Genomic DNA, 27,734 nt, shown 5'->3' with positions numbered 1-27,734 from the left:
AAACAGCCAAAGTACCCATTTTTGATCAGGAGACAGGAGAAGCAAGGAGAAAGCCTGAGGCAGAGCCTTTATTGGGGATTCTTTGGGCGAGGCAGGGCAAAGCAGAGTAAACAGCTTAGAATGGGCTAGTTGGAATAATGTTAGCAGGCTCTTGGCTGCAGAGGTGGTCTCTAGTTGTCTGATGGTGTCGAGTTGTACAGAGCTCTGGGTGATGCAAACCGTGGAAATGATGGCTTGGTTATGAGAGTGAGATAAGGAGGTGGTTGGGTGTAGATACTTCCATTGGTCAGTTTGCATATGAATGATATGCTGTGTCTAAGAATTGGTTATCTCTGAAAGGGCAGCCCCTTCCCAGAAGTTTAATATGTCAGAACATCCTAAGATACAGAAAATATGTGTATAAGCATGATTAACACAATTTTTCACCTTTGGATGAGAGGAGCAACAGAGTCCCATTATCTTTTTCACCTCTGGATGAGAGGAGCAACAGAGTCCCATTGTCAGGGGGCATGCATATGGGAGGAAACTGTGGCTATTGAAGAGCCATCCCCACCATTTGCACGCCCGCTCCCTCCGCCCCAGCTTGGCTGATACTGGAGCAGCCTTACTGGCCACATATGCAATTGGAGGGAGAACAGCTTCAGCTCCTGGCCCTCATCCTGTCCTCATGAGGTCTGACTGCATTTCTTTCTTTCTTTTTTGCAGTTTTTGGCCGGGGCTGGGTTTGAACCTGCCACCTCAGGTATATGGGACTGGCGCCCTACTCCTTTGAGCCACAGGTGCTGCCTGCCCTAGGTCTGACTGCTTTTCATTTCCTATCCTTGCATTTCATGATCTTCTGGTAACTTTGTAACAACACTCTCTCACTTGCACTACAGGGGTTGTGGGGCTTTTCTCCTTCTTAGAACCAAAAACACCTTTCCCAGGCCACTGTAGTTCAGTGGTCAGCACTGGACCCACACACCAGGGACAGTGAGTTTGAACCTTTGCCTAGGCCTGATAAATTACAAACACACACACACACATAAAGAAACAAAAAATGGCTTTCCCAGAACATTGATCTACATCTCCTGATTTAAAGCCAGCATTCTAAATTTATACCACCCCACTGGAATTAATAGCTGCCAGTTGAAATGGAATTCTATACCTTACTTCCCAACCTAAGGAGAGCCAAGGGAACACACAGGGATGCCAACATCATTACTGCCTATAAGAAAGATGACTGTGCCAGGTCATATCAGAGTTAGCCTCCAACTGCAAACTGACCTCCACTTTGAGAGCTGGACAGCAATTGCTTTGTTTACTCCATGAGAGGGCAATGGCCATTTGCGACTCAGTGTGGATTCCATCCTGACTGGCCCTGTCATCCTTCCATTGTTTCCATTTCTTCTTTTCCCCTTATTTCCATTCACCTCCCTCCATCCTTCTTTCTCCACTAATCCTCATCTGGACTATGGCAATGACTTTCTCACTGACTGCCCCATGCCCACCCCTCGGTCTCTCCAGTCCATTCTCAAATGGCAGCTAGAGTGACATGTCTGCAGTCAAATTTGTTGATATCAAGACCCCTTTTTATATCCTCAATGTCTACAGAAGTATCGTTCTGCAGATAAAGTCTAAATCTTTCATCTGTCTCCTCAAGTAGTCAGTCCTGCCTACGATTTCCAGCTATTCTGTCCATCTTGTGCCATCCATTTGTCTTACACCACTTTTGCAAAGCTCACAAACTTCCATATAGAATAGTACAATGAAACCCTGGACTGGCAGCATTCAACTTCAGTGACCGTTTCATGGCCAATCTTTTCCATTCATCTTTTTATTCATTTCCTCCTCTTATATTATTTTGGGAAAGATAACAGATATATCATATGTAAATAGGTTTTTTTTGTTTTTTTTGAGACAGAGTCTCACTTTGTCACCCTCTGTAGAGTGAGATAATGTCAAAGCTTACAGCAACCTCAAACTTTTGGACTCAGGTGATTCTCTTGCCTCAGCCTCCTAAGTGGCTGGGGCTACAGGCACCCTCCACAACACCTGGCTATTTTTAGGGTCTCACTCTGGCTCAGACTGGTCTTGAACTGTGAGGTCAGGCAATCCACCCGTCTTGGCCTCCCAGAGTGCTAGGATTACAAGTGTGAGCCTCTGCCCCAGCCCTGTAAATATTTAAATATAGAAATCAAATGTTAAGAATTATTTATTTATTTATTTATTTTTAGACAGAGTCTCACTTTGTTGCCCTTGGTGGAGTGCCATGGCGTCATAGCTCACGGAAAGCTTTTTTTTTTTTTGGTAAATTATACCTTCTAACTGGTGGTTGTTTGTATTTATGAGTAATAGTGATTTGCATGTGGTAATTCTGTATCCAGTTAACTATAACTTTTTTCTTGTTTGTAATTTTTTAAAAATAGATTTTGTTGCATTCCAAGGAATTCATCACATTATCTGCAAATAGTTGTGCTCAGAACTCTGTGCTGATTGTTACCACTAATTTAAAAATTATCTGTCTTTTATCTAATTGCATTGTCCAGTGACTCAGACCAGTGTTAAGTAATAGTGGTAATAGAGGACATCCATGCCTGATATGGGTGAATGAAGGAAGGAAGGCAAAGATACTATTATGAGACAGACTGTTGCATGACCCTGTCTTCTTCTAAATACAAAGTCACTTTTCAATGATTTCACTCTGACAACATGATGCATCCTTAAAAGCTAACCCACCACAAGGATATTGAATCTCCATCCATATTTATTATTATTAAAATTCCTCCACTTTTTACAGGCAAGTATGAATTACTTAGAGGTTTTCATCCAACTCCTGAGTTTTGATTCCTATGGGTGTAGTGTCATCCAAGGAAATAAGGGTCTCCAAGTGTTCTGGATGTGCGGTCAGGGCCTTCTGTAACAGCACATCTAGGTGTGGACACTTGGGGTGCCATGGACCCTGAATCGATATAAACAAGTATATTCTGAGTGTCCCCAGTTGCTGAGAATTTTAAGTTTCACACACAATAAAGATTCAGAAACTGCATGCTGAAAATAAAAAAAAAAAAGATAAAATTAATGACATAAAGAAATGCATCCCAATGAATACCAAGAAATGCTGACACAGTAAACACTAAAACTCATTTTTTCCTTTCTAACACAGTATTTTCAAATACTAAAATCTAATGGATGAGAAAGTAGGCTCTGAAGTAAAGCGTTATGGAAACACAGAGGGAAAGGAAGAAGATTTGGTGGCCACGGGACGTCTCTCTGCCATGGTCTCTCCCCTCTGCCCTCCTGGCTGGCTGAGCTTGGGGTGGGAGCTTGTCTGAAAACTAGATCTATGAAGGCAACTCTACAAACAGATATAGGAGCCTGAATGCGTATGAATATATAATCAAATATGAAACTACAACTACATTCATTTTTTGACCCATATTTTTCTCCCTGTTTTGCCAAGAATTATCATGGACACTTGTTTTTAACATTGAATGAGTCATCGTCTACATCTCTTCAATGACTTCCTATGGTTAATGAGAAATAAAGGGAATTTATGTCACATGTCCTGGTGAATTTAAGGGAATTTATAAATTAACAGTCGGTATTTTTCCCCAATGAGTTAGGAAGAAAAGTTTTATTTATATTAACTTCCTCTCCGTTCTTCTCCGCCTCATACTGTGCCATCATCCCTGCCCCCTTTACCCAAGCAAAATGAGATCACGACTATCAAACTTAATAGCATCCAGGGAATGGAAGAGTTAAGAGAACTGAGGAACTGAACATAGATTCTTCTTGACAGCAAATCAGGAAGAGTTTGACTTAGAAACTGCTTTTGTATTTGCTGGTCTTTTGCATTAAAATCCATGAGACTACTTGGAGCTGAGACCTGAAGTCCAGATAAACCTTAACTCATGTTTTTGTCACAATTACTCACACACCATTCTGTATGAAGCAATCCCAACAAATCCTTCCCAGTGATGGAGCCACTCATATCTTACCATCCCCAGGGCCATCATTACCTGGAGTTTAAATGTTTGGACAGTGGTTCCCGTTTTGTTATATACAAATTGACCTAAGAAAATTTCATCTCCTTCACACTTTTTCAAGATACCCTGTAAAGAAAGCACCAGATACAAAGATTGTAACAAATGGATACAGTTGTATGTTCAAGTAGCAACAATTCACCAGACATCTTTGTGTGTCCACCAGGTGCTGGCGCCAGTACTGACCAGCACACCCAGAGGTCATTTGACTGCGGAGTCAGTGAGGCCAGAGGTTAATCACAGGACTGACTAGGTCAGGGTTTTTCAACTATTTTTATCTCACGGCACACTTGAATCTTAAGTTAAATTTCCATGGTGCACTTCAATTATGTCGATGAAAAAAAAAGTAAAAATAGAAAAAGAATATATTTTCTGTGCTTTGAACGTCTTTCAAAAACAATTTAGCAAATGATCTTTAAAAATTTTCTAGGCACATGGCATACCAGTGTGCTGTGGCACACCAGTTGAAAATCACTGGACTGGATCAGCAATAGATGATAAATAGATAGATAATAGATGATAGATAGATAATAGACAGTGGATGATTGACAGATAGATAGAAACATAAATAGATAGATAGATAGATAGCAAATCCCAATATTAACTTGAGCCTAAAAACTGTATTTTCAATTGACATACTTTGAATAGAATAAACAAAAATAAATTCCCATCTTGCATGGATTTTTCCAACATGGGGTAAACTTAAGCCAATCTCCAGACTTTGATCACACAAATAATTTCTTCCGAAAAGTAAGCTCTGTCGACGGACAGAAGCATTGGCATTTGTGTGAAATTTCCCGGGACATTTCACTCTCCTCTACCCCTCAGTCTGACGGCCTGTGAGAGCAGAATGCACTGGTGCAAACTGATTTGTTTTGTGAATCTGAAGTATATTGTTAGATTCCTTGAATGATGGTAACAGAGAAAAATAAAGAGTTCATTCGTTCAATCATTTTATAATGAAAATATTAAAATCAAACTATAACAATTTTTATTAAAATAATTGAGCACATCATGATTACATAATGTATTCACAATTATATATTTATGTGACTCAAAACTCATACAGTTCCAGTGGCCTAAGAGAGGAGCACTACCTTTTTTCTACCTTTTTAAATCACTTTTTCTTTCTTTTTTTTTTTAAGACAGAGTCTCACTATGTTGCCCAGGCTGGCCTCAAACTCCTGGGCTCAAGTGATCCTCCCACCTTGACCTCTCATGTATCTGAGATTATAGCAACAGCCAGTGTGCCCCTGGCTCTTTATCACCTTCTTTTAATTTTGCTTGGTTCCTAAATTATCTATAAATGATAAGATGTTATTTTTATTACAGGAGGATTCCTGCCTGCAGAATTTGCCCATAATTTCTCTAAATAATGAGAAACCGTATGTAACTTTCTGAGATGGGGCTTATCTGCTCAAATTTAACCTAATTCAACTTTTCAGAGATACCTTTTTGGGGTGGTGCAGGCTTACAGCAAAGGATAGCAGCCCTGTGATTTGTAACCCCAGGATCATGGGATGTAGAGGTGCTCGGATGACTTACAAGGCAGGCTGTTTAAACCTGGCCCTCTTCCAGGCAGTAAAGCATAAGCAAGTAAGTGAGGCATAAACCATGACTAGGCACTGACAAAGAAAACCTGGGAGACGTGCGAATGAATACCAGAGAAAACTCAGACTACTCTTGCTGTAGGTGGAATTAGCAGCACAGTGAATTATGCTGTAGGGCTCCATAAGGGCCTGGGGATTGGAGACGTGGGGTAGGAGGGGGCTAAATCTGAGGCTTGGCTGGCAGTCATTTCAAAAAAGCAGTTTACCCTCCACATCCTGGTAGGTTATTAACCCTCCCCCAGCTCAGTTCTGAGATGGCACAGCCTGAGCACCCAACACAGATGAAGCATCATGAGTGGTGCCCTACACACCAAGTGGCAGTGACAGCCTGTGGCCCTCCTGCCTGTAGCTCCCAGCATCCCTGCATGCAGCCAGCCAGGCAGATGCCTCCTAAGATGGTAATCCTCTCAGGGTCAGCTCACCCGACCCCATACTTAGGGAAGTCCAGAAGAAATAGCACAGGCAGATTATTTCCCCAGAGAAAATCATGATGGATCAGTCCCACCAGGTGTGCAAAACTTTGGCCGTCTGTGTACTGCTGAGCAATTTTGTGTGACAGAGAAACCTTACAGACATTGGAGAGAAGCACATCACAAGAAGGACAGACACACTGGACACAAGGGGGGGCAGTGACACGTGGAGGGGCAGTGGCACCTGGAGGGGACAGTGGCACATGGAGGGGGCAGTGGCACATGGAGGGGCTCAGTGGCATGTCGAGGGGCAGTGGCACGTGGAGGGGCTCAGTGGCATGTGGAGGGGAGCAGTAGCATGTGGAGGAGATGGTGGCACATGGAGGGGGCCATGGCACTTGGAAATAAAGACATAGAAGAGAGCAGAAGAAAATCAAATAAACCTATAATTGATAACCATTAATACCTCCAAAAGTCATAAAGAAGATAGTGCGTCTGTGAAAGAAGAAATTTAAACTCTAAAAAAAGAAATATTTATAAAAATAAAAAGTCTTAGAAGGTATAATCACAACAATGAAAGTGAAAAATTCAATATAGCAGTTAAAATATAAATAGATAGGCTCAGCACCTGTAGCACAGCGGTTACAGCACCAACCACATACACCAAAGTTGGTGGGTTCAAACCCAGCCTTGGCTAGCTAACCAACAATGACAACTGCAACAACAAAAAAGCTGGGCATTGTGGCAGGTACCTGTAGGTCTAGCTACTTGGGAGGCTGAGGCAAGACTATCGCTTAAGCCTAAGAGTTTGAGGTTGCTGTGAGCTGTGACACCAGGGCACTCTACCCAGGGCAACATAGTGAGACTCTGTTTCAAAAAAAAAAAAAAAAATTATGACATAAACATATTGGGAGGGTGCAGGAGCTTTGGAAGAGAGCTATTCTTCACTTTCCATTGCAGGGTGCTGGTGCTAGCAGATCAGACAAGCAACACTGAAAAATCAAGAACTAACAATAAAGGTAAATATGAGGGCAAGTATGTGAACAAGCAGTTAAAATTGTTGCAAGTGGAAGCTTTAGAACAATGAGAATTGAGAGTGGGGAGAAATGGAACAAGGAACCACTGTTTCATTATAAACTTTATGAAAATATTTGATTTTTAAAAATTGTACGTGTATAACTTTGATAAGTAAAAAATTAAATAATAGGAATCCTCTAATCTGACCCTCTCCCTTTGTAGATGAGAAAGCAGAGGTCCAGGAAATAAATGACACAACTAGTTAGTTACACGGTTAAGATGAAAGTCCATTTCCTAATTCCCAGCCAACCACCTTCTATCACAGTCCAATTTGAATAACAGATTTATACAGCTTACATAGACAGAAAATTGCTTGGGTGCACTGGAGATGTTTCCTGAGGGAGACACCTTTTCTGAGATGTGCTCCATGGTAACAGAAGTTGGTATAATCTTCCTGGCAAGCTTGATAAGGGTATGACCCTGAGAACCTGGAAAGGCCCAGCACTTTCCAGGGTAGACATCCGGCTGGAAAGAAAGCACCGAATTAATCTCTTATATAATGACCATCTCTCTCTTTTTAACCATTGCTAATTTAAAGTCTGTTTTATATGATATAAGAATGGCTATATCTGCTCACATTTGGTTTCCATTTATAAGGAATATTTTTTCCATCCCTCTCCCTTGAGTCTGTGATAGTCCTGGTGAGTTAAATGCATTTTATGGATATAGCACAAACTTGGGGTGTGTTTTTTCATCCATTCAGCCAGTCAGTATCATTTAAGTGGGGCATTCAGACCATTCATGTTCAGTGTTAATAGTGATGTGTGGGAAACTGTTCTATTGTTTTCCCTCTTGTGCTATTGTTTTACTAGAGCCAAGAACTTTAACTTTGGGGTGTTTTTACAGTGGTGGCCATCTGTTGTGCTGTTCCATGTATAATGCAGTTTAGTGAATTTCATGTAGGGATGATGTAGTAGTGGCAAACTCCCTTAGTATTAGCTTGTCTGGAAAAGTCTTTGTTTCTCCATTATTTATAAAAGCTAGTTTTGCAGGGTACAAAATTCTTAGCTGGCAGTTCTGTTTAAGAAGATAAAAAACCAGGACCTCAATCCCTTCTGGCTTATTAGGTCTCTACTGAGAAATCTGATATTAGACTGATAGATTTTCCTTTGTAGGTTAGTTGTTGCTTTCATCTTGCAGGTTGTAGAATTTTCTCTTTCATTTAGACTTTGGCCAGGTTGGTGACTGTGTGTCTTGGAGATGATCTATTTGCTATGAATCTTTCCAGAATTTGATGATGATCTTATAGCTGGATATCTGAATCTCTGGAGATACAAGGGAAGTTTTCCTCAATAATTTTCTCAGATAGGTTTTCTATGCTTTTTTCTTTTTCTTCTTCTCTGTCAGGGATACCTATGATTCTTATATTGGCCCTTTTGCATAGTCCCATATTTCTCTGATTGTTCATTCTTCTTTCCTCATCTTTGACAACCAAATCAGCTCTGAAATTCTTTCTTCTGCTTGGCCTAGCCTGTTACTGCACCTGTCTGCTATCATTTGAAATTCTTTGAATTACTCGTTGAATTCTGTAATACTTTTTCTTATATTGTCTCTTTAGTGAGTTTTTCATTTTTTTAAATTCATGTCCCAAAACATTGTTTTTGGCTTGTTTGTGTTTGTTTTTGACTTTCTCTTCAATCTGATTCATCTCACTTGCCACCCATATTCTGAGTTCCACCTTTGACATTTCCACAATTTCCTTTAGGTTGCAGTCCAATTCTGGGGTCATCTTTCAGGGATTGTGATTTTTCAGGGGTTTCAAAACAGCTTGTCTTTTCATGTTGCCAGAGGTCTTAGTCTGATCTGAAATCTCTTCTCTCAGATCTAGACAGATAAGCTTGTAGAGCATCTGTTGTCCTCTGTTGGGAACTTTCCCACTCTGTGCAGAGGTGAGGTCCATGGATGGCACACTTGCATCCAACTCTGGAGTACTTACCTGGAATTTGTCAGTCCTTGTAGCTTGAGAGTAACCTCATGCGTGCCTACTGTTAGCCTGCTGGGCTTGAGAGTTGCCCTCATCCCCTGGCTGCAGCATTTGTCAGCTGAGCCCAGGACTGAGCACAATTTTCCCCACACCCTTAGCCAGTGGTGACTATCAGCCACTCAGCTTGAGGGTCCTGAAAGTATTTTTAAATTTGACACTAATTTGAGGTATGTGGATCATAGTTAAGAGACGTTCTAAGGTCTGTTGAAGTCTACTGTCTTCAGAATTGAACTGAAAGATTCAGTGGAAATTTTATTTGTAAATTTCTCCTGTTACAATTTTAATAAGAACATGTGGTCTGAATAGCACCTAATGTAGTACTGGCACATAGGGGATAAGAACGTTCTACAAAAGGTTGTTGAAAGACTGAAGTTTTCAATGGAAAAGGCAGGCCAGAGAGTCAACTTACAGGAAAGATAATAGAATATTTATTCAATTTGAGAAGTAAATAATATAGTTTACTGACCTTAAAATAATAAATAAATAATCATAGTTTACTGACTACAAAATACTAAATGAATAAATAATCATAATTTACTGATTATTAAACAAGACATAATTAATTCAGTGTCCTGACTATAAAAATTGTAAGGAGATGATTTCACATTCTGTAACAAGTTCAGAGACTGTCATAGTGCCTCCATTTTTAAGTTAGTATTTTCATGATAAATAATGACAACAAAATCCTAAAATAGAAATGGGTTGTTCTTAATTTAACTTTACCTGAAGAATAATATCTGGAGGCATTTCATAATTTAGGAAACCTATCCCATGCCAGTACAATTTTGCTTTATTATTTTTGTAACTTTCTGAAGTCCCGGCTTCAATGATGGAAGCTCCTAAAATTATAAAATAATTTTTTAATAAAAAATTACATATGCAATTCAAAACATATTACTTGGATTTTAATAACATCTTTGGAAAACTATTACTTGTCAAATTATAAATGGGGTAAAATTCAGACTCAGGAATTGGTAGGAAAAGTAAAACTGAAATTTTGTTACTTTGAAAAATCCATGTTTACTCTGTATAGTATCACAACATTTCTGAAACTTATATTACACTAAAAAATTTAGTTTGGAGGCAATTAAATTTGCTAATGATAACAGGGCATGAACCTTACTGTTAACATGCTACTGCTCAGATTCAGTCTTTTTTTTTTATTATTGTTAAATCATAGCTGTGTACATTATTGCAATCAAGGGGTACAATGTGCTGGTTTCATATACAATCTGAAATATTCTCATCAAACTGTTCAACGTAGCCTTCATGGCATTTTCTTAGTTATTGTATGTAGACATTTGTATTCTGCCTTTAGTAAGTTTCGCCTGTACCCATTCTAAGATGCACCGTAGGTGTGGCCCCACCCATGTCCACTGATTTTTCCTTTAATATTTCCATAGTATTAGATCTACATGTATCAAGCCCTCTCTCTCCTATAATGTTATCTTTCAACAGCCATACATAAAGATGGCTGACTGGAGTCTGCTTTTCACAGAGGCTCCTATCCAGAAGGAGAGTTAATGGACAGAAGCTTATCAAGTAAGCTGATGGTTTTGGAGCTGAGCCAAGAGAGAAGATCGAAGAGGGCACATCACCCCTGCTGAGTCGAGCTGTGACCCCAAGGAAACAAACAATAGCTGAGGCATCAATCCAAAATCACTTATTCCTTAGGATTGAACAGAGGCCAGCTGAATACTAGACAGAGTCATCTAGCCCCACCACATCAAGCAGATACCCAGAGTCACAGGCTGTAGTACTATATGGGTCCTTTGCAAAGCTGTAGGGGAAAAGCTGCAGTCACCAGTCCCAGCTCTTTGGCAAAGGGCTGGTTAATCACTACTCCAGGATCCCCTAGTCCAATTACACCTTACCTGCTCATCTAGCCAAATGGTGAAAACTAATCATGGGGCAGAATAAGCAGAAAAACTCTGGCAACATGAATAATCAAAGTAGGTAAACTCCCCCAAGGAATAACAAGGCAGACACACCAGAAGATCCCATTCATAAAACAATGGCTGATACGTCAAAAATTGAGTTTAGAATTTGGATGGCAAATAAGATTAATAGAACAGAAGTAAAGTTTGAATTAGAAATTCTAGGAATAATTCAAAAGTTGTCTCAAGAATTCAATGAATTCAAAGACAAAATCACTAAAGATTTTGACACATGGAGAAAAGAATTTGCAGCCCTCCAAGATAGGAGAAGTGCAGTAGAATCCCTCAGTAACAGGATGGAGCAGGCAAAAGAAAGGATTTCTGACGTTGAAGACAAAGCTTTTGAATGATCCCAAATGCTCAAAGAGGAAAAGAAGTGGAGAGCAAAAACAGATCATTCTCTCAGAGAACTATGGAATAATTAAAAAAAAAAAAAAACTAAAATTCACCTTATAGGAATTCCCTAAGGCAACGAGGTTGTTTCGAAAGGTCCAGATGCTCTACTCCAAGAGATAATCAAGGAGACCTTCCCAAACATTGCAAGAGATTCTGAAATTTGGATGGCAGACAGTTTCAGAACCCCAGCATGACTCAACTCAAATAAAGCATCTCCCAGACACATTATAATTAACTTTGCCAAAGTTAATATGAAGGAGAAAATTCTGCAAGCAGCCAGCCATAAGAAAATGATAACCTTCAAGGGGAAGAATATTAGCATGACTGCAGATCTCTCTGCAGAAATTTTTCAAGCCAGAAGAGAATAGTCATCGACCTTTAACCTCCTAAAACAAAACGACTTTCAACCGAGGATCCTGTATCCAGCTAAATTGAGTTTCATTTTATCATGCAGAAATTAAATACTTTAATAACATTCACAGGTTGAAGATTTGCTATAATTAAACCAGCTATCCAGGATATTCTCAGGCCCATCCTCCAAAATGACTAGAACAATGCTCTACCACCAAAGTAAACTCGCGCGAATACTTTTGATCAAATCCCAACTTCCACAGTGGTGAAAGGATTAAAAATGTCCACTGAACTTTCGAAAAACTCAACATCCAAAATATTACCAGGCTTATCAATACTCTCAATTAATGTGAATGGCTTAAATTGTCCTCTAAAAAGGCACACATTGGCTGACTGGATACAAAAACTCAGGCCATATATCTGCTGCATACAAGAATCTCATCTTACCTTACAGGATAAATATAGACTCAGCGTGAAGGGATGGTCATCTAGAATTCAGGCAAATGGAAATTAGAAAAAAGCAAGTGTTGCAATTTTATTCATAGATACAATAGGTTTTAAACCAACAAAAGTAAGGAAAGATAAGGATGGTCACTTCACATTTGTTAAGGGAAACATTCAACATGATGAGATTTCAATGTGCACAACCAGAATGCACCTCAATTTATAAGAGAGACCCTAACAGACATGAGCAACTTGATTTCCTCCAGCACCGTAATAGTCAGAGATTTTAATACCTCTTTGGCAGTGTTGGATAGATCCTCCAATAAGAAACTAAGCCATGAAATTTTAGACTTAAAATTAACCGTTCAACAATTAGATTTAACAGACATCTACAGAACATTTCATCCCAACAAAACTGAATACACATTCTTCTCATCAGCCCATGGAACATCCTCCAAAATTGATTACATACCTAAGATCACAAGTCTAACCTCAGCAAATTTAAAAGAATAGAAATTATTCCTTGTATCTTCTCCGACCATCGTGGAAGAAAAGTTGGACTCATTAACAACAGGAATCTGCATACAGAAAGACATGGAAACTAAATAACCTTAAGTTGAATGATAGCTGGGTCATAGATGAGATTAAGAAGGAAATTACCAAATTTCTGGAACACAACAATAATGAAGACATGAATTACCAGAACCCATGGGATACTTCAAAGGCAGTCCTAAGAGGGAAATTTATAGCACTGCAAGCCTTCTCCAAGAGAATGGAAAGAGAGGAAGTTAACAACTTAATCAGACATCTCAAGCAACTGGAAAAGGAAGAACATTCCAACCCTAAACCCAGCAGAAGAAAAATAACCAAAATTAAAGCAGAATTAAATGAAATTGAAAACAAAAGAATTATACAACAGATCAATGAATCAAAAAGGTGGCTTTTTGAAAAGATCAATAAATTAGATAAATATTTGGCTAACCTAACCAGAAATAAAAGAGAAAAATCCCTAATTTCATCAATCAGAAATGACAAAGATGAAATAACAACAGACTCCACAGAAATTCAAAAAATCCTTAATGAATATTACAAAAAACTCTATTCTCAGAAATATGAAAATCTGAAGGACACAGACCAATACTTGGAAGCACACCACCTTTCTAGACTTAGCCAGAAAGAAGTGAAAATGTTGAACAGGCCTATATGAAGTTCTGAAATAGCATCAACTATACATAATATTCCCAAAAAGAAAAGTCCAGGACTAGATGGCTTCACATCAGAATTCTACCAAACCTTTAAAGAGGAACTAGTACCTATATTACTTAACCTTTTCCAAAACATAGAAAAAGAGAGAGAATACTCAGGGATCTAAAGATGGACCTGCTGTTTGATCCTGCAATTCCTCTACTAGATATATATCCAAAAGACCAAAAATCACTTTGCAACAAAGATATTTGCACCAGATTGTTCATCACAGCTCAATTCATAATTGCCAAGTCATGGAAGAAGCCCAAGTGTCCATCGACCCATGACTGGATTAAATAATTGTGGTATATGTACACCATGGAATACTATACAGCCTTAAAAAATATGGCGACTTTACCTCTTTTATGTTTACATGGATGGAGCTGGAAAATATTCTTCTTAGTAAAGTATCTCAGGAATGGAAGAAAAATTATCCCATATATTCAATACTTTTATGAAACCAATTTATAATTACTCACACTTTCTTATGAAAGATCACAACTATAGCTCAGGATGAAGGAAAGAAGTAGAGGGGGATGAGAGGGGAGGGGAGAGGTTTGATAGAGGGAGGGTAAATGGTGGGACCAAATCTATGGAGCATCTCGTAAGGGTACAAGTCAAATCTACCAAGTATGGAGCATAAGTGTCTTAACACAATAATTAAGTAAATGAAGTGAAAGCTATATTAATTAGTTTGATGTAACCATTCCAAATAGTATAAAAAAACAACACCTTATACCCCACAAATGCATAAATGTATTCATGATCTATGTGTATATGACTTAATAAAAGGAAAAAAATAATAAAAATGCATACAAACATGTCAGAAAAAAACAGCCATATATACCATATTTTAAAGAACTTAAGAAAATTAGTGACTGGGTGCAGTGGCTCACGCTGTGATCCTAGCACTCTGAGAGGTTGAGGCTGAATGAGGCTGAAGGATCCCTTGAGCTCAGGAGTTCAAGACCAGCCTGAGCAAGAGGGAGACCCTGCCTCCGCTAAACATAGAAAAATTAGGTGGGTGTCATGGGTAGGTGCTTGTAGTCCCAGCTGCTGGGGAGGCTGAGGCAGGAAGATTGCTTGAACCGAGGACTTAGAGGTTGCTGTGAGGCTAGGATGATACCACTGCACTCCAGCTTGGTAAGCAGAGTGAGACTTTGTCTCAAAAAAAAAAAAAAAAAAAAAAGAAGAAGAAAGAAAAGAAAAGAAAATTACCTCTTATGCATTCACACATTTATCTTACTGTTGGTCTTTCTCAATTCTTGAAGTGTCTCTTTTTGGCATCATTTCTCTTCAGCTGAAAACTTCCCTTAGCAGATCTGTTGGCAGAGAATTCCCTTAGTTTTCCTGCATCTAAGATGTCTTCGTTTCGTCCGTTCCTGAAGGATATGTCTGGCATTCTGCTTTGCCACGTCCTTTCTTTCACAATTTTAAAGATGCAGTTTTCTTCAGTTCAGTCCCCTTTACTTTTAATAAGAAATCTGCAGTTATTTGAATAATTATTCTTATAGACAAGGTCTAATGTGTTTTTTTCTTTAGCTGCTTTCAAGATTTCTTTTTCAAAATAAGCACCGTATTTACTAATGTAAGGACATTAGTACTCATCTATAAAAACAAAAATGGCAAACTAATACTTTTCAGAACAACCTGAAAGATTTTTTCTTTGACTGGATTTCAAGCAATTTAATTATGATGTGTCTAGATGTAGTTTTCCTTGAATTTATCTTGTTTTTGATTTTCTGTTTCTTGAATCTATAAACTTAACATTTTTAAAATCAAATTTGAGATGTTTTCAAGGCATTACTTCTTCAAATTATATTTTTACATTCATCTTTTCCTTTTCCCCCTCTGAGACTACAAGGATAAGAATATTACATCTCGTTACATTGCCCCATACAGTTTTGAAGCTCTGTTCATAAGTTTTTTAACTTCTTTGCTCATATTTTTTTCAAAGGTTTTCCATTCTTTAAATTGGATAATCTGTCTTGATCTGTCATCAATTTCACGTCTTTTCTGTTCTTGTTTTTCTATTAAATAGATTTTTAATTTTAGACTTTGTATTTTTCAGTTCTAAGATTTTCATACAGTTCTTTTTTTTATAGTTCCTCGGCTGAGAACTTGTGTTTTTTCACTTATTTTAAGTGTGCTTACCATCTCCTCATGAAGTATTTTAGTTACCCCGGGCTGCTTCAAGTCTTTGTGTGATGCTGCAGCATCTGCGTCCTAGTGGGCTGGCATCTGTGTGTTATCTTTTCCCTTGGAAATTGGTCTCATTTGCCTAGGACTTTGCATGCTGAGTAATTGTGAATTATACCCCAGATGTAATGAATATCATATTGTGAGACTCCGAGTCCTGTGACAATCTACCAAAGAATGCTTTCATCTGTTTCATTCATCCACTCAGAGATGTTCAGGGCACACGTCCTCCCTTCTTGCATCTGGGTAGTGGTTCCAATCTCAGTTCAGTCTTCAAACCTTTTGCTATAGGCATGTCTTGCACATAAGCCACTCAGGGGTTGGTATTAGACTTGAGCCAAGGATTAAATCTTTGTCAAATTCTCGAAGCCTCTGCCACAATGCTTCGGCTCTGTGCCCTTGAATGAGCTGCTGAGAGGTCAGCCCAGAAGCCGCTACAGATGCAAGAGCAGTTGTCTTACTTTCTTCTAGCTCTTTGGCTAAAAAAGTGGGATTTCTCTCACAATTTTAGCTGCCACTGCTTTGCAGTTCCATAATTACGGCCTGCCTCAGTCTAAGCTATGAGAAAAAAAGAAAAGGAAAAAGGAAACTCCCCCCCACACAGCTCACTTCTGCAGATTTTTTTGAGACAGTCTCATCTCACTATGTCACCCTTGGTAGAGTGCCCTGGTGTCACAGCTCATAGCAATTTAAAATTCTTGGGCTTAAGTGATTCTCTTGACTCAGCCTCCCAAGTAGCTGGGACTACAACAATGCCCGGATTTTTTTTTTTTTTTGTATTTATTGTTGTTTAGCAGGCCTGGGCCTTGTTCAAACCTGCTATCCTTGGTTAGGTGGCCAGCGTTAGAACCACTGTACTATGGTGCCGAGCCCACTTCTGCAGTTTTGATTGTCCTCTACCCATCTGGCTGCTTTTGTTTACTTTTTATCACACTGAGATAGTTGCCTTTGAATTCTGTCCCGATTTTCCCATTGTAATAAGCTGGAGAGAGAGAGATGAAAAGGGGCTTTCTCCGTCTCGGCCAAAGCAGAGCTGCGTCATGTTCTCACCCTGAAAGTTACTGAGAAGCCGTAACCTTTTCTGCTTTTCATTATTCTGCAAGGGATACTCATGGACTTAAATTAGTCTTCATGGGTTTTAAAAATGGAAGTTGTTGATGCATTCAACAGAAAGGAACAAAGCATTTTAAAAAAAAAAAAGGATATCAGACTGCCAAAACTGGAAAAACAAAAGCAAAAAAACCTCAGGGCGGCACCTGTACACCCGCCACATACACCTAAGCTGGCAGGTTCAAACCTGGCCTGGGTCAACTGAAACAACAATGACAACTGCAACAACAACCAAAAAGCTGGGCGTATAGCGACTGTAATCACAGCCACTTGGGAGGCTGAGGCAAGAGAATCCCTTAAGCCCAGGAATCTGAGGTTGCTGTGAGCTGTGATGCCACAGTACTCTACCCAGGGTGACAACTTGAGACTCTGTCTCAAACAAACAAACAAAAACTCGCTCCTCCTCCACCTTATCCTAACATTCATGTTCCTCATGATTCATGGAATCAAATTCAGGAACATTCTGTCCTCAATCTCACTGGCTCAAAAAATGCTCATTCACCAGGCACGCTGGCTCACGCCTGTAATCCCACCACTCTGGGAGGCCGAGGTGAGAGGATCGCTTGAGCTCAGGAGTTGGAGACCAGCCTGAACAAGAACAAGACCCTGTCTCTACTAAAAATAGAAAAACTGAGGCAAGAGGATCGCTTGAGCCCAAGAACTTGAGGTTGCCGCGAGCTATAATGTCACGGCATTCTAGTCCGGGCACCAGAGTGAGACTCAGTCTCAACAACAACAAACAAAGCACATTCACATGACATGGTCATCATCTCGTTCTAAATACTCTCCGGTGTGTGCAAGACAGAAATGTATTTCCTCGGCATAAATTTGACTATCGTTTGATTAGTGTTACTGTGTGTTTTATATCTTCTTCCTCCTTCTCTCCCCCCCACCCCTCCTGCTCTCCTTGCAAATGCTCACATCTTGCTCAGAGACTGCGACAGGCAGGCATGACAGAGGAGATCAAGGTTAATGATTCACCGTCTAACCCCGTTGGAAGATTAAGAATGTTACTTTACATGCAAGTTTTAACACCATCATTTCTTCACTAACAATGCATTTAGGTTAGTCATTAGAAGTCATTTTAGTATATACGTATGCAGCAATGTAAAATATTACACTATTGTCGCACCCCTCCACTTCACCGTGCCATCCCAGCTCTGCTGGCACTCCTCTGAGATGCAGAATAAGGAAGCTGCCCTGGGTGTGTTCCCGCCCAGATTCTCACTCAGACAGCGACCGGTGACAACCGTTTCTCTTCTCTTCTGAATTATCTAAATTTATTAATTTTTCTCCCCTCTCAAGTTTCCAGATAGATACGTTTCCTTCTAGAGAAATTTAGAGAAGGAAGATACCCTTTAACATATTCATTTTTTTAATGCTTATCTTTTTCCTTTTTCTATACTCACCAGCCGACTTCAGGGCATAATCAGCCATCTGGACTTGGTCCTCTCTCAACTTTTTAAGTACATAATTGACCAAGTTAGACATTTCCTGTACAAATTTTGAAAACAATTTTCTGTTAACAGTCTTTGCCAAATACTTGAGTTTTTAATATTCATTTTGTTGATCTGGACCTGAGTTCTTTAATCTGCAAAATAATGAATAGTGAACACCTACCAGCTGCCTCTGAACCAAGCACTATGTATGGATTGGAGAGTCATCTTCACAGGAGGTAACTAAAGCAAAGATGTGTCATACGGCGTGGTAACCCCGGGGCCCCTTCCAAAGCCCTAACCACGGCGCACAGTGCTCTTCTGGTACAGTGCTAGAGGAGGTCTCACCATGTGAACGGCTGTGTTTCCTCTTTCATTAGTATTCTATTCTTAGAAATAAAGACTAGAACATTCTAGGGTTATTTGAGAATTAAGGCAATATACACAAAGTACATGATCACTTATATTAGCGATTTTTCATCCATTTGAATAAATACTCGGTTCTGAAGGTTATTTTCATTCTTAAAAAAAATGCAAGTATTCTGAGCAGGCAAAACTGAGCTCTAACTGACTATTATAATACTTTGTCTTACTGGCACGGATGAAATGGGGCAGAAGGCTGCAGGTGGTCAGTGTCAGACTTCTGCGCATTTCAAAGAGTAGACATTAAGGAAGGAATGCAAGATGGTGCTGGTAACAGCAGAAGAGAAAGAAGAAAAACCAAGCTCATTAGTCTTCATCATAATTTTCCCTAAATTTGGGGCTGGCTATTCCAAATACACTGGTTATGACGGTGTGGAATGAAAATCTTCTGCTATTTAAGTATTTACGTATAGACCTTCAGAGACTGCCATTTCTGAACAATCTTTCAGTTTTTGTCTTTTTACAAAACAGAATCAGTTATTTGTTTTAGGATGAAGTAAGGCATATGCAATAGAATTCCTTCTCTGTGACACCGCATTTTTGAAAAATTGGGTTTCTGGGAGCAAGCTTTAGAGAAAGAAACCTAATGTCAGGGAAGAATCTTAAAGAGGACAAAAACCAAGTATCAGTTAGCACTCAATTCTCCAAGCAGAGGAGTGGTGGGATGTGGTATCAGGGGAAATACTCACTACCCCTGGCCCCAGCAGCTTGCCTCGTCCAGGGCCTCCGTGGCGTTCTGAGACCCGGGAGGGTCTCCGTGGGCGCCCCAGCTCTGATTGTACACACCATCCTTGATATCTCGGAGCAATGCCTTCAGAACATCTATTTGCTCAATTAAAAATAGAATTTCACGAAAATTGTTTTCCAAAGTCTGGCTTTCCTTCCTGTAAATGGAGAACCACAGCATGAGAGGAGGAAGGTGTAAAGGTCGCGTCATCCCTGATGCTGCTCCTTGGAGGCAGCCCTGTGAAGAGGTGTTTTATGTTATGGTGTTGAGGAAATAAATTCTGGAGTGAAAGGAGAGCAGCGGACGCCCATTGGTCGCAAGCATTGCTTTTTGTAAGGAAAGCAGAGGGGACAGGCCTATAATCTTAGTCCTCTGGGAGGCCTAGGCAAGTGTTCCTTGAGGTCCAGAGTTTTAGAGCAGCCTGAGCAAGAATGAGACCCCATTTCTAGTAAAAATAGAAAAACTAGTTGAGTGTTGTTGGTGCTGGCAGTCCCAGCTACTGGGGTTGAGGGACCAAGGCAGGAGGATCTCTTGAGCCCAGGAGTTTGAAGTTCCAGGTAGCTGGGCTGGGCCCACAGCACCCTAGCCTGGGCAATGGAGTGAGACTCTGTCTTTAAAAAAAAAAAAGCAAAGCCAAGAAAAGAAAAAAAAAAAAAGACATAAAAAAGAGGAAAAGAAAAGGAAAGCAGAGACATGACATGGCACTTTGTGATGTGTGTCCTAGTGCTTGGCTGGGCTCTGCACCTGGCAGGCGGGGCTCAGTCAGCCTTGCTTGTCCCTGGCTAGGTGACTTCACACACGTGAATCCTACATCCCAACATTACCCTTCTTCAAATCAGGACACCTTTCACTTCAAGTGGGGCACAGAGCAGTGATTTTCAAAGTGTGGTGTGGAGTTCTGGGGAAACGATGGGGCAAGGGACGGTGTGGGGGATCCAGCCAGGGACAGCTCCCTTTATTGCTTTTGTACCCTGAACCTGCAAGATTTTACTTTCCAAGAATCGGTTCTACTATTTTCACAGGCTGAAAATTGACAGAATAAGGAAATGCCAAGTATCTAAGTATTTCTTTATATTGAAAAAAGATAGGGGGCAGTGCCTGTGGCTCAAAGGAGTAGAGTGCCGGCCCCATATGCCGGAGGTGGTGGGTTCAAACCCAGCCCCAGCTAAAAACTGCAAAAAAAAAAAAATATATATATATATATATATATAGGCACTACTTATTATTTTTTCCCAAATTTTAAAATACATGTTAAAATTGAGAAAATACAAACATTTTGAAAAACAATTGTTAAATTTTGGTGTGTTTCCAAGAGTTTTCATTCCATGCAAAAAAAATTAGTGACAAAATGAGGTCATATTTATATAACAGGGCAAGTAATTTCTTGTAACAATAAAAACTATTGTTTTAAAATATGTGCTTATTATAAAGAAAAAATAAGATATAAAGAAAAGTATAAGAAACAAAGTTTACTCCCAGAAACAACCCAATATTTTTTTGCTCCTATAAATAATCATTATTACCATTTGGTGACATCATTCTTAACATTTCTCCACACATATATGGAGATGGAAAGAAAGGAGGAAGAAAAAGAAAAAAAGGACAATAAAAAAGGATAAATGGCCAGAGGTAAATTAATCTATACATCCCATATTTAATATTAAAATAGTATGTTTTATTTGAATTTATCAGAGCCCAAGGAAAATTGCTCTCCCTCACTTATGCATATACCAGCGGTTCTCAACCTGTGGGTCGTGACCCACAGGAACTGTATTAAAGGCTCGCAGAGTTAGGAAGATTGAGAACCACTGGCATATACATTGTTTTAAAACTGATCTACCTTTTTATAATAGACAACAGAAAAAGGCCATAAAAATGTTCCTAATTGGCAGGCAGAGGGAATGGCATATTCTTATCATGGAGAAATCGTTTTAGTTGTATAATTATACAAAAGTATTTCAGTATTTGGAACCACTCCAGAAAGTGCTACATATCAGAACATCTCACTTACTTTAAAAGTTCCAGTTGTTCTTTAGGCATACGAAGTCTGGCCTGAAAAAAAAAGATGAAACATCCTGGATTCTGTGTATTAAAATAGAGTTAATGTTTTCTTTGCTCAGAAAGGGGAAGAAGTGATCGTTTGACTCTTGAACTACACTAAGCTCCGGCTGGGACACAGGAGTATCCTCCGAGTTACTGCGTCTTTCTCAGCCTGGTTGTGCACAGTTATCACGTTTGGAGGAGAGGAGATACTGCTAATCTATTCAATAATGCGTGACATTCAACAGGATCTGGATACATCATTTCTTATTTCTAGGGGTTGTGAAAGTATTAAACAGAGTCTGGGGGCTGGGGCAGTGGGGAGGAGAGAGGAAAAGAGGGAGGGGAAGGAGGAGTGGATGGGGAGAGTTGGGGAGCAGATGACATCAGAGGGCCATGCTGAGTTCTTTGGGCTTGTCTCTGAACAAAGAGGAGGCCTCTCATTTGTAAGTAAAACAGGGATGTGATTATTTGGGGGTTAGATTAGCAATCGTGATCAGTATATTTCAGACATTTATCTAACACTGATGAGGTGTCTGGTACAGATGTCCTCATGTTTGGAGGGGCGGTGTCCTAATCAAGATAAGAACCCTGGGGGAGATACAGTTGTCCTTTGAACACAATGCCCGGCTGCAGGGCTGCTGTGACACCCATCGATTAAAATGCAAACAGTGCAGACAGCAGATGCCTGCGCTATCCGGCTATTGCACACCTGCTCCCCTGCTTGGTGTGGGCCTTGGCCGGCCAGCACCTCTGTGACCTGAGCTCATCTTGCTGTGCATCTTCCAGGATCCCCCACAGGTGAGAGTGGATGGGGGCTCACGTTTCAGAAGCCCTGCTGGTCACTAGCTTGGGAGTGTCCTGAAGCCCTGGACACCCATCTTACTTGTCTGTAACCAGCATGAGACAGGAGGATACACACACGCACTCACATGCGCACACACATGCACACTGGCACATTCCCAAAGCACCTGCTCCACCACGGAGTAGGATGGCTGAAGAAGGTTAATAATGTTACCTGCAGTAAGAAAAGGAGGACAAGAGATGGAGACTTGGAGTGCAACATTACAGGGTGCTGAAGCCAACAGCAGAGTGGACAGGCTGGAAAGAGAGGCAGGAGGAATGTGGACGTGGCCCTTCCCAGGGGACTCCGGTAGAAATGGTGCACAGCCCACACTGAGGAAGGGCCTCTGACCTCCTTTCTTGACGGTCTGGAACGCTCCTGCCCTGACATACTCTACAGCGGTAATTGGGTTAGCAGTGCAGTGCCTTTAACCAGGTGGCAAGAAGGTGGCACAGATCAGAGTGGATAAAAGATAAAGTATGAAAAACAGAGTCTGACTCAAGCAATCAATTCCCTTGGGTTTCAACTTAAATCCTGGAGTGTTCCAGCAGCAGTTTCCAGAATCCTACCCCATCAGCTTATTCCTCCTACCAGGCTGGGAAGGGACACCAGATATTTAGGGATCACTTCCTTCTGGCAACAAAGCTCACAGTTTCAGCACCTGCCAGAGAACTCAGAGGGACCCTGTGACTACCTGGGGCTGCCCTAATAAGAGACTACAAAGTGGGCAGCTTGAAACAACAGAAATTCGTTCTCTCATGATTGTGGAGGCTGAAGTCTGAAACCGAGGTGTCCACGGACGCTGCTTTCCTCTGGAGGCCCTCGGGGAGATTCTGGCTCCTGCCTCTTCTGGCTTCTGGTGGCTCCAGGCGTTTCTAGGCATGTATCTGCACCACTCCAGTCTCTGCCTCTGTCCCCACCTGGCCTCCTCCTTTTCTGTGGGTCTTTGATAACAAGGACACTTGTCATTGGATTTAGGACTCATCTGAGTAACCCAGGATGATTCATCTCAACTTCCTTAATTACATCTGCAAATATTCTTCTTTCTAAGCAGAAGTCATATTTAGGGGTTCCAGGGGCCAGAAAGTGGACATTTCTTTTGAGGGGTCGCCTTTCCACCCGCTACAGTGATCATCCATATGTCCTATCGGTTTGCTCTGCCCAGGGCAGTGCGCAAAGGAAGGTGTTACACACGCTGTCAGGTGAAGTGTGACAGTGGAATGAACTCGGTGTGGCTCATACCAAAATGCTACTTTGTCTTTTTTTTGGGGGGGGGAGGGAGTGAGCAATTTTATTTCTTACATAATCTTCTCAACATTTTTACCCCTTAGAACATGGCTCTAGTAATTTGAACTTCAGCCTCCCAAGCAGCTGGGACTACAGGTGCCTGCCACAACACCTGGCTATTTTTTGGTTGCAGTTGCCATTGTTGTTTGGCAGGCCTGGGCTGGATTTGAACCCACCAGCTCTGGTGTGTGTGGCTGGTGCCCTAGTCGCTGAGCTACGGGCGCTGAGCCAGGAAGGCCCTCATTAAGCACAAAAAGTTTGTGCCTCAGTCTTGGACTTCTGAGTCTCTGCAACCATGAGAGAGTGAGTGAGCGCCAGTGGCTCAAAGTAAATTCCTGTTCTTTATACATTACCCAGCCTGTGGCATTTTGTTATAGCAGCACAAATGCACTGAGACAGTGGTGGTGATTCTGTAGCCACTGCAGCTATACAGCATGTGACAACACAATTTCATCCTCCGTGTGGCAGTGAGCAAGGTCTGGGTCTGGATGATAGGCCCAGACTCAGCAAAGCCTAGGTTTGAACTTCACCTCTGGAAGGTGCAGGTGTGTGACCTGAGGCCGCTCTTCTTCATTGTTCTGAGGCAGCGTCCTCATCCTTAAACGGACTCAGTAATAGGAGTATTAAAGGATCATTTTGGAAGATAAAGTGAAATACCTGCGTCATTACGAAAGTTTTGAAATACGCAAAAATTGAACAATGTAAAAGCCATGTGGATAGAAACAAATGAAGCTCTCCCAGCAAGAGGTGGCTGAGCCAGGTGAAACTTGCACGGGTGAATCAGAAAGGGCGTTGTTGACTGTGTTTCCTGGAAGTGAAATACTAGACCATAACACAGTGGCAGTGTCCCTCAGATATACTTAGCAGACTTTGGATCACTTCTGGACTCAAGCAACAGTACTCAGGATCGCTACTAAGTGACAGGTGACTGGTGCACACGCAAGTGCTGGGGACTGAACCCGGGACCTCCTGCATGCTGAATGTGTGCTCGACCACTGAGCTGCACCTTACAGGGCCACTTGTGGTGCTTAGCTATTACACTTATCCTGTTCTCTGTGGTGGGGCCTGGGGAGATACCCATCTCTTTGCAAAGCACTATCAGGTCTTCACGTTTCAATATAAAAATGTCACCTAAAAATTGTGAATATTTTCTGTTTATTCTTCATCTAGGAGTTTATCTTAAGTAAATAATCAAGGACAGGTGAGATGATTTAGTCACAGGATAGTCATGTTTATAATATTAAAAAATTAGAAATAATCCAGTAGTTTCAGAAATAAATATTTGTTGAATATATCATTCTTTGGAATATTAGCCATTAATGCTGTTACTTCATATAAAATAATATATAAAAACAAGGGAGTATGTTTAAAATATGTTGTCATTGACTGAATAAAAACAAGTCACTAGGGTGGCGCCAGTGGCTCAAAGGAGTAGGGTGCCGGCCTCATATGCTGGAGTTGGCGGATTCAAGCCCAGCCCCAGTCAAAAACTGCAAAAAAAAAAGTCGCTAACCAGCGTCTATCACATGTAACTTGACATTTACAAAGTTCACGGTCTCGAATGTTTTCTCAAAGACCTTTTGTTTATGTGAAAACCAGTGTAACTTTCTAACTCTGGCCAAAAATAAATGATCATAGCTCAACCATAACCTCGTGAAAAATACTGTCGTTAGAAATACAACCTTAGACTTTTTTTTTGAGACAGAGTCTCACTATGTCACCCTTGGTAGAGTGCCATGGCATCATAGCTCACAGCAACCTCAAACTCTTGGGTTAAGAGATTCTCTTGCCTTAGCCCCCCAAGTAGCTGGGACTACAGGGGCCTGTCACAAAGCCTGGCTTTTTTGTTGTTGTTGTTGTTGAGGTTGTCATCATTGTTTAGCTTGTCTGGATCTGAGTTCAAACCCACAAGCCTCGGTGTATGTAGCGGGCGCTGGAACCACTGTGCCATGGGAGCTGAGCCACCTTAGACATTTTTTTTTTTTTTTTGCAGTTTTTGGCCTGGGCTGGGTTTGAACCTGCCACCTCCGGCCTACGGGGCCAGCAACCTACTCTTTTGAGCCACAGGAGCCGCCCCACCTTAGACATTTTTAAAGAGACTGTTATGTATGTTGGTCAGCCTAACACTGGAGGCGGAAGGAAAAGAGGCTTTTCGACAATGTGATCAACACTCAAATCATTCTTTCATTCATGCAGATATTTATAAATCTCCATGTATCTGGGTACTGTTCTAGGTTCCAGACAAGCTCCCTGCCCGTTACATTTTAGCAAAAGGGGGAGAAGGTAGGAAGAGAGCTGGTAAATCAGCGGATGTGTAAGATAGAGTCGAGGTAATGTTGGGATCTACCTTTACCTGTGTGTTGTCACAGAGGCCTGTCTGAGGAGGTAACGTTTAAGTTGGCTGGAATTACACCTGTAATGATTTGCAGCAGAATATTATAGGCAGAGGGGGCACCTGGCGTTCAGGCCTTAATGGAACCTGCCAGAAAAACTTACGAGTTTATCAGTCAGTGTTCTCCAGAGAGATAGAACCAAGCTGATATATACACAGGGAGATTTATTTTAAGGAATTGGCTTATATGATTGTAGAGGCTGGCTCTCCTGAAATCTGTAGGGCAGGCTGGCAGACTGGTGAACCAGGGAAGAGTTGATTTGCAGCTCAGGTCTAAAGGCCGTGTGGAGGCAGACTTTTTTCTTCCTTGGGGGAATCTCAGTCTTTACTCTTAAGACAATAACTGATTGAATGAGGCCTACCCACAGTGTGGAGGGTAATCTCCTTTACTTAAAATCTATTGATGTATGCCTTTTGACTCCAGGATGGAGTACTAAAAAAAATCTGTTGGCTAGGTGTGGTGGCTCACACTGTGTAATACTAGCACTCTGGGAGGCCGAAGTGGGAAGATCATTGGAGCTCAGAAATTTGAGACCAGCCTGAGGACCCATGAGACGCTGTCTCTATTAAACATAGAAAAACTAGTTGGGCATTGTGGTGTAGGCGTCTGTAGACCCGGCTACTTTGGAGGCTGAGACAGCAGGATTTCTTGAGGCCAGGATTTGAGGGTGCTGTGAGCTAGGCTGACACCACAGCACTCTAGCCTGGGTGACAGAATGAGACTCTGTCTAAAAAAAAAAAGTCTATTGATTTAAACATTAATCATTTCTAAAATATATCTTTGCTGCAACAGCTGGACTGACGTTTGACCAAACATCTGTGCACCCTGGCCCAGCTAACCTAACACACACAAGTAACCATCCTGGTGAGGGTTAGTCAGAAGCTGGCAGGAACAGGAGAGACACTGTCCATGCTGAGTGCTCATCTCTGGTTTCCTAGTGATGACCTAACTATCCAGGCCCTGCTCCCATAGGCCTGGGTCCTTGTCTTTGATGTGAGGAGCCCGGGGTGTGGGAGGCCTCTCAGGCTGACTCGCCCTGTGGGGTTTCCACAAGTCTGTCCTTTTGTCCAGGTCTGAGGGGTTAAGGCTCTGCATTTATGCAGAGTGAGCAGGATCTTTGAGATTGGGAGCAATTCCAGGTATCAATCTGTGAACTACGAGGGGACGTGTCCTCACTTGACTACTGCCAGAATTGCTCATGTGCAGCCTATGCCCTTTTAAGGGCTCCATGTGGCAAGACACATTGGAATGAGGCAGTTTCTGGAGGACCCGGGAAGTGGAGGATTTCAGAAACCCTGGGTTAAAATGACCTGAAATATGAATCTGATCAGACAGATCCAAAGCACTTGCTGGGGTCACTAGAGTCGCCATGGGTTAAAAGGTCAACACATAGGCAGAGACAAGTCTGTCCATTTGTCTGTCCATCTTCCCACAGAGCAGTCACCACCTGGCTATAGCTCTTACCATCTTCCTCCCTCTGTCTTCTAGATTTCTCGATCCAAGCATGGAATCAACAAGGCTTGGTTTGGAATGCTGAAGAGGCAGGTGTGGGGTGGTGGACCAGACAAAGACATTGCGTGACTGATCTCAGTATAAGCCCATCAGATCTAGCCAGCTTCAGGACAAGGAGAAATACCATACCATCCAGTGTTGGGCAGAGGAGAATGATACAGATGTAGTTGCCATTTTTCCTTGTGCTTGAGTTTCTCCTGGGGATCCTGTAGGGATCACGGGCTGTGGGGAACTTTTAGGATTTCGTAGCCGCAAAACTACTGTCTGAGTCTGTTCTCTGCTGC

The 27,734-nt window shown here is 41.2% G+C and overlaps 1 protein-coding gene across 1 annotated transcript in view; it reads right to left on the bottom strand.

Moving 5' to 3' along the window:
- Positions 1 to 2,910: 2,910 nt before the first annotated feature.
- The window catches only part of SUN3 (Sad1 and UNC84 domain containing 3), a 46,717-nt gene continuing 21,893 nt past the window's right edge, over positions 2,911 to 27,734 (bottom strand). The window contains exons 4-10 of the mRNA XM_053553861.1: positions 21,386 to 21,426; positions 19,372 to 19,531; positions 18,198 to 18,282; positions 9,830 to 9,945; positions 7,420 to 7,587; positions 4,002 to 4,094; positions 2,911 to 3,030 (exon numbers count right to left, since the gene is read on the bottom strand). Coding sequence (XP_053409836.1) covers positions 2,911 to 3,030; positions 4,002 to 4,094; positions 7,420 to 7,587; positions 9,830 to 9,945; positions 18,198 to 18,282; positions 19,372 to 19,531; positions 21,386 to 21,426 — 783 coding nt within the window. The remainder of the gene's footprint in view (positions 3,031 to 4,001; positions 4,095 to 7,419; positions 7,588 to 9,829; positions 9,946 to 18,197; positions 18,283 to 19,371; positions 19,532 to 21,385; positions 21,427 to 27,734) is intronic.

Source organism: Nycticebus coucang, chromosome 11 (assembly GCF_027406575.1).
Source record: "Nycticebus coucang isolate mNycCou1 chromosome 11, mNycCou1.pri, whole genome shotgun sequence".
Classification (NCBI taxonomy): Eukaryota; Metazoa; Chordata; class Mammalia; order Primates; family Lorisidae; genus Nycticebus; species Nycticebus coucang.
This window is presented reverse-complemented; position numbering and strand designations above follow the sequence as displayed.